This window comes from Triturus cristatus, chromosome 9 (assembly GCF_964204655.1).
Source record: "Triturus cristatus chromosome 9, aTriCri1.1, whole genome shotgun sequence".
In the NCBI taxonomy this organism is placed as follows: domain Eukaryota; kingdom Metazoa; phylum Chordata; class Amphibia; order Caudata; family Salamandridae; genus Triturus; species Triturus cristatus.
In genome coordinates this window covers 1286803093-1286815399 of record NC_140592.1, presented here as the reverse complement: position 1 = coordinate 1286815399, position 12307 = coordinate 1286803093, and the positions used below count along the sequence as shown (strand labels likewise).

General features: G+C 46.0%; 1 protein-coding gene across 3 annotated transcripts in view; it reads left to right on the top strand.

Moving 5' to 3' along the window:
* The window catches only part of KATNBL1 (katanin regulatory subunit B1 like 1), a 77296-nt gene that overhangs the window by 26151 nt on the left and 38838 nt on the right, over positions 1-12307 (top strand). For all 3 annotated transcript variants that reach the window (XM_085627471.1, XM_085627472.1, XM_085627470.1), the window contains one exon: positions 1172-1290. In XM_085627471.1, the coding sequence (XP_085483597.1) occupies positions 1172-1290 (119 nt within the window). The remainder of the gene's footprint in view (positions 1-1171; positions 1291-12307) is intronic.

The following is a 12307-nucleotide window of genomic DNA, read 5'->3' as shown; positions in this document are numbered from 1 at the left end:
AGAGCTGCATCTCGGCTCACTGACCAGGCTTTGTTTCTGGGTCTAGGCTCCCCGTCCCAACCTTGAAGCTGCATCTCGGCTCACTGACCAGGCTTTGTTTCTGGGTCTAGGCTCCCCGTCCCAACCTTGGAGCTGCATCTCGGCTCACTGACCAGGCTTTGTTTCTGGGTCTAGGCTCCCCGTCCCAACCATGGAGCTGCATCTCGGCTCACTGACCAGGCTTTGTTTCTGGGTCTAGGCTCCCCGTCCCAACCTTGGAGCTGCATCTCAGCTCACTGCCCTGGCCTTGTTGCTGGGTCTAGGCTCCCTGCCCCAACCGTGAAGCTTCATCTCAGATCACTGTCCTGGCCTTGATATTGGTTCTTTACTCCCTGTCCTGGCCTTGTTTGTGGATCTGGGATCCCCATCCTAGCTTCGATGCTGGATCTATGCTCCGTTTCCTGGCTTTCACATTGAATCTTGGCCCCCTGGCTCTTGTCTTGAGCCTAGGTCTTGTATCACTGTCCTGACCTTCATGCAAGGTTGACGCTTCCTGACTCAACCTTTGCTTGTTCTGGGTCTAGACTTCCTGTTCTAACACTTGTTTGCTCTTGGGCTTAATTTCCCTATCACAAACCTTGCTTGGCACAGTGAGTAGACCTTTTACCACGACATTAGCTTGGCACTGGGTCTACGCTCTCTGTCCTGACCTTTGCTTGCAGCGTGGTCTAGGCTCCTTGTCCCTACCTGTGCTTGGCTCTTTGTCTAGACTTTCTGTCCTGATCTTTGCTTGGCACCAAGTCTAGGCAGAGAGCACCAAGCAAAGGCTCTCTGTCCTGACCTTTTTTTCCTGCCGCCTGCCGCCCAGTTCTTGGGATCTCCATCCTGACCTTTCCTTCCACTGGGCCTTGTCCCAATTTTGGTGGGCTCTTAACCTCTTGTCCCTATCTTGGTGTCTTGACTTCTTGTTATTGTCTGGTGCCTATTTTTGGGGTCCTATAATGCCCCCTGCAGAATCTTGGAAAGGGCTCTCAGTTTTTGGGTCTCAGTAGTGGTCATTCCCGTTGCCAAGTGCTGATCGCACTCTGACCTAGTGTACTTTCCAAGGTGTGGTGCTTGGTTCCCATCCCGGTTAGGCCTGCAGCATCTGATGATGAGTGCTGTTGAGTTATTTTTGATTTGTTGTTTTCAGGTTTCCAGTCACCATGAGACGATGGCGCAGGTTCTTTTCAGCAGGAGCCTCCGATTGAACGTGGCGTTGACCTTCTGGAAGCGACAGAACATTTGTGAGCTCATTGCCTATTTACTGAGGTAACCCCCGGCTCATGCACTTGTATCGCTACCTTCTTTATGTAGCTTCTTGGATCGTTGCTCTTCCTTTCATACTTCATGACCTGTTTCCTCTAATTGCTTTCCAGCAACTCCACACACCTTTCCTCTGTCAGCATGCCACGTTTTCTTTTTATAGTGTCTGTATTATTCAATTGTGGCCACATGGCTGGGTACTGATGTTGGTGCGCGCCTATTATCAGATTAGAAATGTGTGTACACATCTGTCGCTCGCCACAGTGGACTGGGTCCTTTGTTTTTAGAGCAGAATCTCTTCGTCGTGGTCTCTACTTGTGCATGTTTTCATTTTCCATGAATGTTTTGTCTGCCGTTAGTGGCTTCTCTTGTGGGCCAGCAGTGTGTAATTTGGGGACCTGGTCCTGACCCTGCCAGTCTTGCCAAGAATGTGGGTTCTATAACAGGTGCATGTTGACATCTATGGGGCCGGAAGTGAACCCTGCAGTGTTGTTCTGCATCTGCTGCTGCCTTACTAGAGACCTCTTTTATCCCACCTCTGCTAGTGTCCCTGTGGCACTCCTTGCGTTATCCTGTGTCTGCAGGAGCCCCTGTGGCACTTCTTGTGTTACCCTACATTTGCTGGTGACCCTGTGTTACTCCTTGCAGTACCCTACATGTGCTGGAGACCCTGTGTTTCTCCTTGCATTATCACCGGTGCCCCTGCGTCACACTTCGCACTACGTTGCCTCTGGTGGGAGTCCATGTGGCACTCCTCACATTATCTTGTCTGCTGGGGCCACTGTGCCACTCCTTGCGTTTCCCTACATTTGCTGGTGACCCTGTATTACTCCTTGCATTACCCTACATTTGCTGGAGACTGTGGTACTCCTTGCGTTATCCTACATTTGCTGGAGACCCTGTGGTACTCCTTGCATTATCGCAGGTGCCCCTGTGTCACTCTTCGCACCACGTTGCCTCTGGTGGGAGTCCAACTGGTATTCTTTGCATTATCCTACCTCTGTGTGAGGTGATCCAGTTTGCAGGCTGCAGCCTTGGAAGGAAGGAAGGTGTAACTCATGGAGTGTAATCCCCTGGAGTGCATCTCCTGTGCACCTTCTACATTGTTGCTGCTTGTTCTGGAGAAAGGTGTAATCCCCTGGAGTGCATCTCCTGTGCACCTTCTACATTGTTGCTGCATGTTTTGGAGAAAGGTGTAATCCCCTGGAGTGCATCACCTGTGCCCCTACTTTGTTCTTGCTGGGTATTGTAGAGTAAGATGTAATACCCCTTCTCCATTCGTAATGCATGTTTTGGAGGAAGGTGTAACCCCCTGGAGGGCAGCACTTGAGTTGCTTCTCCATTCCTGCTGCACGTTTTATAATTGGATGTAATCCCCTGGATTGTAATGCCTGCGTCCCTTCTCCATCTTTGCTTCCTGTTCTGGAGGAAGATGTAATCACCCCTCCACCTAGGAGTGCAGCTCCTGTGTCTCTTTTCCTCTTGCCACTTGTCCTGTAGGAAGCTATAATCCCCAAAAGTGCAGCCCTGTGTCCCTTCTGCATTTATGCTGTGTGTTTTGGAGGAGGGGTGTAATCCCCAGGAGTGCAGCTCCTGTGTCCCTTCTACGTTGTTGCTGCTCCTTCAGGGGGAAGGTGTAAACCTGTGGGGTGCAGTGTCTCTGTACCTTCTCAAAACTTTCTGCATATTTTCGAGGAAGGTGTAATGGCTTTGAGTGCAGTGCCTGCACCCCTTCTCCGGTGTTGCTGCTTATTTTAGAGTATGATGTAATCCCCAGGAGTGCAGCACCCACGTCCGTACTCCATTTTGCTTCATGTTTTGGAGAAAGGTGTATTCTCCTGGAGTGCAGCGCCTGCGTCCCTTCTCTATTCTTGCTGCATGTTTTGGAGGAAGGTGTAATTCCCCTGGAGTGCAGCGCCTGCGTCCCTTCTCTATTCTTGCTGCATGTTTTGGAGGAAGGTGTAATTCCCCTGGAGTGCAGCGCCTGCGTCCCTTCTCTATTCTTGCTGCATGTTTTGGAGGAAGGTGTAATTCCCCTGGAGTGCAGCGCCTGCGTCCCTTCTCTATTCTTGCTGCATGTTTTGGAGGAAGGTGTAATTCCCCTGGAGTGCAGCGCCTGCGTCCCTTCTCTATTCTTGCTGCATGTTTTGGAGGAAGGTGTAATTTCCCCTGGAGTGCAACTCCTGTATCCCTTCTGTATTGTTTCTACTACTTCTGGAGGAAGGTGGAATCCCGTGGGGTGCAGCGCCTGAATTTCTTCTACATTCTTGCTGCTTGTTTTGGAGGAGGTGCAATACCCTGGAGTGCAGCAACTGGATCCCTTCCGGCAGCACCAGAGTCCCTTTTCTATTCTTGCTGCTTTTTTTTTTTTTTTTGGAGGGAGTTTTAATCCCCTGGAGGGCAGTGCCTGTGCCCCATCTCCATTCTTGCTGGTTTTTTTGGAGGAAGGTGTAGTTCCCTGAGTGCAGCACCAGTATTTCTTCTCGCTGTTTGTTTTGGAGGACGGTATAATCCTCTGGAGTGCAGCGCCTCTGTCCCTCCATTCGTGGTGCTCGGAAGGTCATGGTGTGTTAGTATGTCCGGCTACTTTGTACCACAATACTCGCTGTCCCGAGTCTGAAGCCAGACTGCTCTGCAATATGTTGTTTTCTTCTCCCTACTCTTGGTTACTTTCCTTCTGCTACATTTCTTTAGAAGAAAGTGTTCCACATGAGATTTGTTTTTTGCGCTAAGGAGGTGTAATGTTTTCTATTGTCAGGGGCGGATTCCTCTAGGAACTTCCCTACTTGTCTGATACAGCCCAGGTCAGGATTGAAAGTTATCTTGTGTACTGCTGGACCTTTTCTGTGTCTAATAGGTGAAACGTTGGGACGGTGTCATGGATTCTCTGAGCTTCTCATTGGTAGAGATAGGTCAATGGGGAGAAGGGTTGGATTTGAGGATTGTTGGATTTGTTCAGGTACAATTTAAAAGTTGCATGATATCTGCAGTGAGTTGTACCACAGTGCTGGGATATGTCAACCTGAAGGAGTTCATTCTCCAGGATATTTTGAGCAGTTGTGGTGTAGTTGCTGGAGTCCAGCTGTTCACTGCTGGGATTTGCTTTAACAAGGTATACCTGCCTATGGAATCCCTTCATTTGGGCCTTCTGCCTATTTTCTCCTCCATATTTTATGTTTGTGAAGTTCGCTGTCACCTGAAGCATCTCGATGCTAAATGATGCGCAGCGATCGATGCAGGAGTATGGATATCCTGCTGCGATATTTAACCAGGGACCTGATGTACTGTTTGCTTTTGTTCGCAGGTCAGAGAGCGGGCGTGCAGCCTGCAGTGCGACCTACGTCACAAAGCAAACTAGCCATTCACAGGGGATTGCAAAGCCATCGGCCCAACTAGGCAGGTTGCTTTTTGCATTGACTGCACATACAGGATTTGTGACTTGCAAAGGGCAGCAGACCTCCATACCTGCATTTGCATTCCCAGTTTTTATAGTAACCAAGCTTGGTCTTGCTAGTTTGTCCACTTGGGCATTCATTGATCACTTGGAGTCTATGGTCATGCCGAGGTTTCTTACTTCCTTAGATACTTTAGGCAGTGATCCCAGTTCATCAGGCCACGCAGCAAGCGGGTCATAATTTTTCCAATCGCCACACAGGAGTATTTCTGTTTTGGAAGCGTTCAATTTGAGGTGGCTCCACGGCATCCATTGATCCACAGCGCTGAGACAACTGAAAATTGGCGAGTTTCAATAGACTTTGAAGCATTCCAGTTGAAGGAGTATTTGCATGTCATTTCCATAATTATACATCCAGTATAATGGGGTTACCCAGTGACCCTCAGAACCTGGGTATCTGGAATCTAAGGTAAGGTAGGGTCTGTCGGGAAGAGAATAATAACTTTAACTTTGTCATAAACGCATATACAAGAAACGAAAAGGAACACGCCTAGATTGATGTAATCAAGTGGAATTGTATTAGCAAATGTATTCATTTTTCTTAAAATATACTTTGGTGATAACGTAGTCCTGGCTGTCAAGGGAAACAAAATGTTTAAAAAAACAACGCAAAATAGACTAATCTGTGATTAGGTGATCTAGAAGTGACAAAGTGCTTTGGGTGAATACATATTTAAAGTGCTGTACAAAACGTATATAAAATGTTCATTCAATAGACCTCAATCCCTATAAACTTAAATCTCCAATCCGCACAAGGTTCTGCTTTTCACATGAAGTGGAAAGATTAAGGAAATGATTGTGTAGGCAAGTCGACATTTCGACTCAATAGGTGCGTGATTCAGGTGGAGTCGCAGCAGGTCTTCAGGACAGGGGGGGGCAGCCAGTTGAGATAACAATCAAAAGCCTGATGAGTGCTTTGATTGAAGGATCCACCGGAGGAGGGATTCTAGTCAAGGATGAGAGACTGCATCAATGTTGAATAGTAGGAGCAGGAGTCAAATAATTAGTGCAGCCATGTAGGTGAGTCACATCGGCTGCGGCGTCAATCACAAGGCTCTTGGCGGCCAGCGATGAATGAACCTTTTGTTTCCTGTGACAGCCTGACTGTTATCACCAAAGTGTATTGTAAGAAAAATGAATTAATTTGCTAATACAATTCCACTTGATTACATCAATCTAGGTGTGCTTATATGTTTATGACCAAGTTAAAGTAATTATTCTCTTCCCAACAGAATCTACCTTACCTTAGATCTCCATAATTATAGCACATGAGGTGAAATTGATTGATCATTGCGGGTAATGACTTTATGTAGATGTTGAAAAGCATGAGCGAGATGGTAGAGCCTTGAGGGATCCCTGCTTTTGTGAAGGATGGTTTAGACGAGAAAGGGGTGTATGGATGACATTAGTTCTGTTGCAAAAGTAGGATGTGATCCAGTCTAGAGCAGTCGCCTCTATGCCAGCTTCGTAGAGTCTTTGTATCAGAGTGTCATGGTCAACCGTCTCAAAGGCAGCCGAGAGATTCCAAGAGAAGTAGTGCAGCAACCCCGTTGCGGTCAACTATGTTCTTCAGGTAATCACAGATGGCAACGAGGGCAGATTCTGTGCTCTTCCCGGACGGAATCCTGTTTGGAAGTCTGAAAGTATTGCATTCTCTTCAATTAATTGTGACATCTGGGCGAACGCTGCTCTTTCTATCAGTTTGCCCAGGAAAGGTCCATTTGTAATGGGTCTGTAGTTGTCAGGGTTCAGCGGGTCCAAGTTTGTTTTCTTCAGTAAAGGGCGGATGTGTGATTTTTTTTTTTTTTTTTTTTTTTGGAGTTCTTCTGGAAATATTCCGGTAGTTAAGGAATCGTTGATTCTTCTTACTGGAGTGGCAGCAGAGGTTGTTAGAAGAATTGTCTTGAAGGTTTGTGGTGGGCACGGGTCAGAAGGGCTGCCGGCGGGCCTGCTTGCTTTGACCAGGTCCATAAATGTATTGTGTGAAATGTTTTTAGGAATGGAGAGGCTGGGTTAGAGTATTCTTGGATTGTTTTGTAAAAGAGTCGGTACTGGTGCTTTGTTTCTGTTTTAAGTACGAGTCCAACGTGTCTGCTTTGGCCCTGTAATGGTTTGCCAGTTTGTCTGTGAAATCTTGAATAACCGGATGAGCTCCTTCTAGACAGTTGGGTATGAGAAATTCAGTGAGAATTTTAAAGAATTCTTTATTTGCACATTTAGCATTTTGAATTCTGTCTGAAATAGTATTTTTTCTTAGCTTTTTTGATTGTTGACTTGTACAATCTTAATTTTCTGTTGGTGAAGTTTGTCTTGATTGGTGTTTGTTTTGAGCCAGGCACGTTACAGCTTTCTAATTTATTGTTTTATCTCTGTATTTCTCCAAGGTGCCTGTTTTTTGTTCTGTTGTCATTTTTAGTGGTATTAGGATATTAAAAGCTTCCTGTTACCAATCGTATAGCTTTTTATCAGAATTTATTGTTTCTAGATCTGTACTGGCTGTTAGTTGTGTTTTTAAGTGTTCCAAATTGAGTTTGTTCCAAGGTCGATAGGTGGATGCACGTAAGGTGGTTTTAGATGCGTCGCTTTGTGTTGGTTTATGTTGGAAAGCAAGGAAATGGTGGCCTATGTGGTGGTATCCTTGTTTGAAAGGTAACCAGTTTGGTATTAGCAAAGACGACACCTAGGATGTGTCCAGTGTTGTGTGTGGGTTTGTGGACAATCTGATGTAGGTTCAGTGTGTCTAGGCTAGCGATGATTGTTTTTGGATGGGTCTTATTGGGTTTATCAAACCAAATGTTGATGTCACATAGAATGCATAGGTTGGAGTGTACAGTTATCAGGTTTGAAACAGTGTCTAGAAGTGTCTGGGAATGTTGCGTTGCTAGGCGGAGGTCTGTAAAGGAGCATGAAGTTACAGGACGAAGATGGTGTTTGATTGCGTCTGGTGAAAAGGGCCTCGCAACCTTTTATGAAGATGTTGTCAACTTTAGTGATATGTAAGTTTGTCTGAACACAAAAGCGAGACCACCTCTTTTTTTGCCTATATGATTTTGGGTGATAGCCTAGGAAACGGCTTCATGCAGGACTGGAGCGATATCCTCTCCCAACCATGATTCAGTAATGAAAAGTAAGTCCGGTTTTGTGTCAATGAGAAGGTCGTGGATGAGATGTTTGTTTTTGGAAAGCGATCGAGCATTTATTAGTTTAAAGAACGTGCTTTGGTGACAGTGTGACTGTTTTGTAGAAGAGTGAGCAGTATTTTATGGACTTGTGGCAGGTGTGTCCTTAGTGTTGGTATTGGGTAATTGAGAATAGCAATTGTGTAGCTGTTCTGTATCGTGTTCCTCGTCCAGCAGACTAAGAAGGCATTTTGATGGGTCTGCTTGTGTAGCTGGTAGAGACAGTGGTTGAGAGCGAGTTGGGGCGCTGTGTTTTTGTAGTGTAACCTTGTGCAGTAGCCATGGAGAAGCGAAGTTGTGAGATGTGGCTTGTTGCTTATTTTGTTTGCATCTATTTGGGGCTGAAGGTGTATGAGTTAGGGGTGGTGTTGCAGCATGGGGGTCATGTAGTAAGGCTCTAAATTGTCCAATGGATGAGAGGCGCGTGAAAGAGTTGCTGTATATGTCATGTTGGGGGTAAAGGGAAAGCTTGGCATTGGAGTTTGTTCATTTGTGTAGTCTGAAAGGTGGGTGTATGTTTGTAGTTTGTGACGGAACGTTTAATGAGGTATTGTGCATGGTGAAATTTTATTGTGCCTGTGTGTTTTTGTTTTTGAGAAGTAGTGAAACGAGGTGCTGATATATTTGTTTGAGATTAATTTGTTTGTATAGTATTGTTTGTGAGTGGAAGTTGTAAGGTAAGGGGGTGATGTGTTTAAGTAGAGTGTAGGAGGGGATGAAGTAGAGTTAGGAGTGTTTGTCTTTGACTGGTTTGCTGCAAGGTGTAATGTGTAGTGCAGTGGAGTGTAAGTGTTGTGCTGTTGTGTTGTTGTGGTAGAAAGAAAAGGAGGGTGTTCGAAGAAATAATGAAAGGCGGAGTATAGGTTTGTTGGTGACCAAGGGGTCTGTTGAAGTAATTAGAGCAGGGAGTGTGTGTCTGGATGGGATAAAGTTACGTATGGTATGGGTTTTGATTGTGTTAGTGGTATAGGATACAGGTGTGTACAAGTATATGGTAGCAGGAGTACCTAGGCCCTGTAGGTTGTCTCTCGTGTACTACATCACTTGTTGTGTGCCTACAAGTATGACCAGGTAAGCCATGATTCCCAGGCTGCCACTGTAGACTGAAAGCGCAAATTAAAACTGATAACTCTACTACGCAGTTTAAGGTAATGACTAGTCCACATCTCCCCTTTTATTGCATAATTGTCGCCCCTATAGCAGGCAGTCTGAGCCTTAAGTCGGGGTGCTTGTGTGTATACATGTTCCAGCAGTAACAACCCAAGATTGTTGTTTTACAGTGGGGAGGCTAGTAGCCCCATTGGCAAGTACAGAGTTACAGGCTGGCACCTCAGCCCTGAAAATGTCTGGATGGGACTACCAAGGTTGGTACTGTTTTGTATCAAAATAATCTGTGCATTAAATCAGATTAAATGGTTAAATTAAATTTTGTATCTGGTGGACAAGGTGCAACTTTAGAAGTTGCCACCTTAGTTTCCCGTGCCCGTTTACTGATGTATACGGGGCTTGTGCGGCAGACAGCTTTCTGCCCTCCTAGGGTGACGTGCTAACGAATCCCTGGAAAGGACACTAGGAGTGCGCTTGGGAGAGAGGTGTTACCTTCCTCCTGCAGGAAGCCACACAGTGGGTGACCCAAAAGGTGAGTTTCAAGGAGGAAGCCTCCTCTGAAGGACAAAACACGTGAGAGGGGCTTCTCTATTGTATAGGTAGACAGGCTGGTACTGGGGAGAAGCCAGTTGTCAAACCGGTATTTCCATGTGTACCCCTTGGTAGCCACATCTCCGGGGGTGGGCTTAGGAGCTCTGAGTGTCAAGAGAGGGCTCTCACCATCTTGGAAGTGGGCAGAATGGTGCATTTTGGGATAGCCAGATGCCACACTCAACAGGAATGGGTCACCAGGCGGGAGAGAACCTGGCAGCCCATTGGCTACCAACCATATTCTGCCCTGAGGGCACATTTCAAGCATGAGGGGGGCAGCCCTGGCACCCAGACCCTACCAAATCATCGAAGACTGAACTTAGTGGCTAGCAAAGAGAGGGACTGTGCCTGCCATGTCCTGCTCTTGACAAGCTGTCTCAAGAGCCCAGTCACGCCAAGACTCAAAGGCTAGTTGATATGGCTCCTTTTCGCAGCACAGGGACACAGCAGCTGAAGTAGCCTGCTGTGGCTAGTTGGTATCTGAAAGTCTTCAAACCGCTATCCCCGCTGCCATTCAGCACCAAGGATTATGCCCCCATGCACAGAGTTGCACCCTAGTTCGCTGAACTTAGGAGTGCTCTTGGGACCCTCCGAAGACTAGTTATCGACACTGGAAGAATTAGCCTTTGACCATGACATCAGACGACTGGTAGTCCAATGTTGACTGGACTTTGTGGGATGTCAACCCTTCATCCAGTACCCCCTCACCGTCCTTGTGGACTGAGGAATCCCTGTAGGAAGTCCCTTGTCAACCACGTCTGATCCACAGCATCCTTAGAGTATCTTCAGCATCCTTCATCCCTTGCATCAGGACCACTCCATGGGAATCCATTGCAATGCAGATAAAATGCCTGGACCTGCTCGACTACTACTTTTTCTAAGTGTCCAATTCATTGACTTTGCAAGGCTTGTTTGCGGTTGTGTGAAATCTGTTTTTAGGTCGAGCCTCGCAGCAGCGTGCATGCGCTGCTTGCTCTGTGAGGCATGCTGTAGTAGAGTATGCTGTGCAAGCCTCGCCCACGCTCCTCCCATATTTGTAATTGGCTTCTGTTAATCTCCTTGGTAAACGCTGGCATCCGATTCATCGAGGCTTGTTAGTCCCGCCTTGGTACCGCCCAGTCTCCATTGGTTACTGCCCATAAGGACTGGACCTTTTTAGAGTCGCATCCAGCTTTATTCGGTTAAAAATACAACCATAAAAGCATCCTAAAGGTAAAAGCATTTTCACATTTCATCGCAGTGTATACAATAAAAGACATTAAAGATTAAAAAAAACATTTCTACCATACTTGAGTACACTTAGAAAACGAGATACCATAAATACCTAAAAACTATCCCAAGGGACACTTTATGCATAAAGTGGCTAGGGTAACCAACTGGCATAGGTGCAAATTCAGGACAGTTAGTGTAAAACTTCAGGACAAAGGGTCAAAGTTCAGGACAAAAACTCAGGACAGAAGGTCAAAATTCAGGACAGAAATTTGGGACAAAAGGTACGTTTTCAAACACATCAGAGGAAGTCGTACAATAGTGTATAAGTAAGTAAATAGACAACCAAAATAAGTACACGTCAAAATAAGTTTATATTAAGTTGAGACAATCGAGCACCTCACCGATTTGTTATGTGCACAGCTTTGAGCACCCGTGCAGGTCTATTTGTGGTATTTCATATGATATTTTGTTTAGAGTTTGGGGTTCCTTTGAAGTGTTGTCCCACCCGCACTGCAGGGGATGCAGAGACCTTCAGCCTTCATGACGCCCCTCCACCAAAGACCTCCCTCTGCACAGATTCCCTCACTATCAACCTCCCATGGTGCCCCTCATCTCTACATAGACCCTTGCTGATGTGTATGTCATTTATTTTACAGTGCTGCTCAGCCCAATGTAGGGTGTTGAGCGCTTTACTCAATCACTTATTTTTCAGAGACAATGACTCATATAAGTATGTAAATCAATATATAGGATATTTTTAAGACAAGGAGGGCTACAAGGTGTAGGAGTCACATGGCTTACATACTTGGTAGGTACTATATGCAGGGCCACTGGAATTATGCAGCAGGGAGGGCCAAATTATGCTGCAGCGTTGACTAAATTATTTGGCAAGAAAAGGGAATTTATGCACATTTTAACACTTTCTGGTCATATGTTGCACCTCATTAGTACCCGTATAACACCCAAATTTAGTAATATGCAAAGGAAGGTGACCAGTCAACCTTTACAAAGGGCCTTTGCAACACGTCACTGCCTTTATAGTTATTTGTTTACCATTTGAGGTAGACACTGTTTTTAAATTATAATCTTCAGATAATGATGGATTATGTGGCACATGCGGCCAATCCATAATCATGGAAAAACTGTTGAAGCCGCATAATTCCAGTGACCCCGAAATACAAACTGAGGATATAACGCATCACATATATGAAATACCAGCATTTGTTAAGCGCACACAGCTACCTCCGGAGAGATGTCCCGGCGCTGGGGGCCATCAGGAAGATTAAGCGAGCTATTGCCCAGAGTCACAAGGTGCTGGGCTAACCTGCCGCCAGCATCGGGGTTCGAACCATGAGACCCCGTGTTCCGTAGTGAGCTGCCCTGGCCACTGCACCACCCCTCTTCCCTAACACAGTGGTTGGGGTTGTCTTTACAATTAATACTTTGCTCTGCATGTTATAAGTTGTGCTTTACAAGAGGC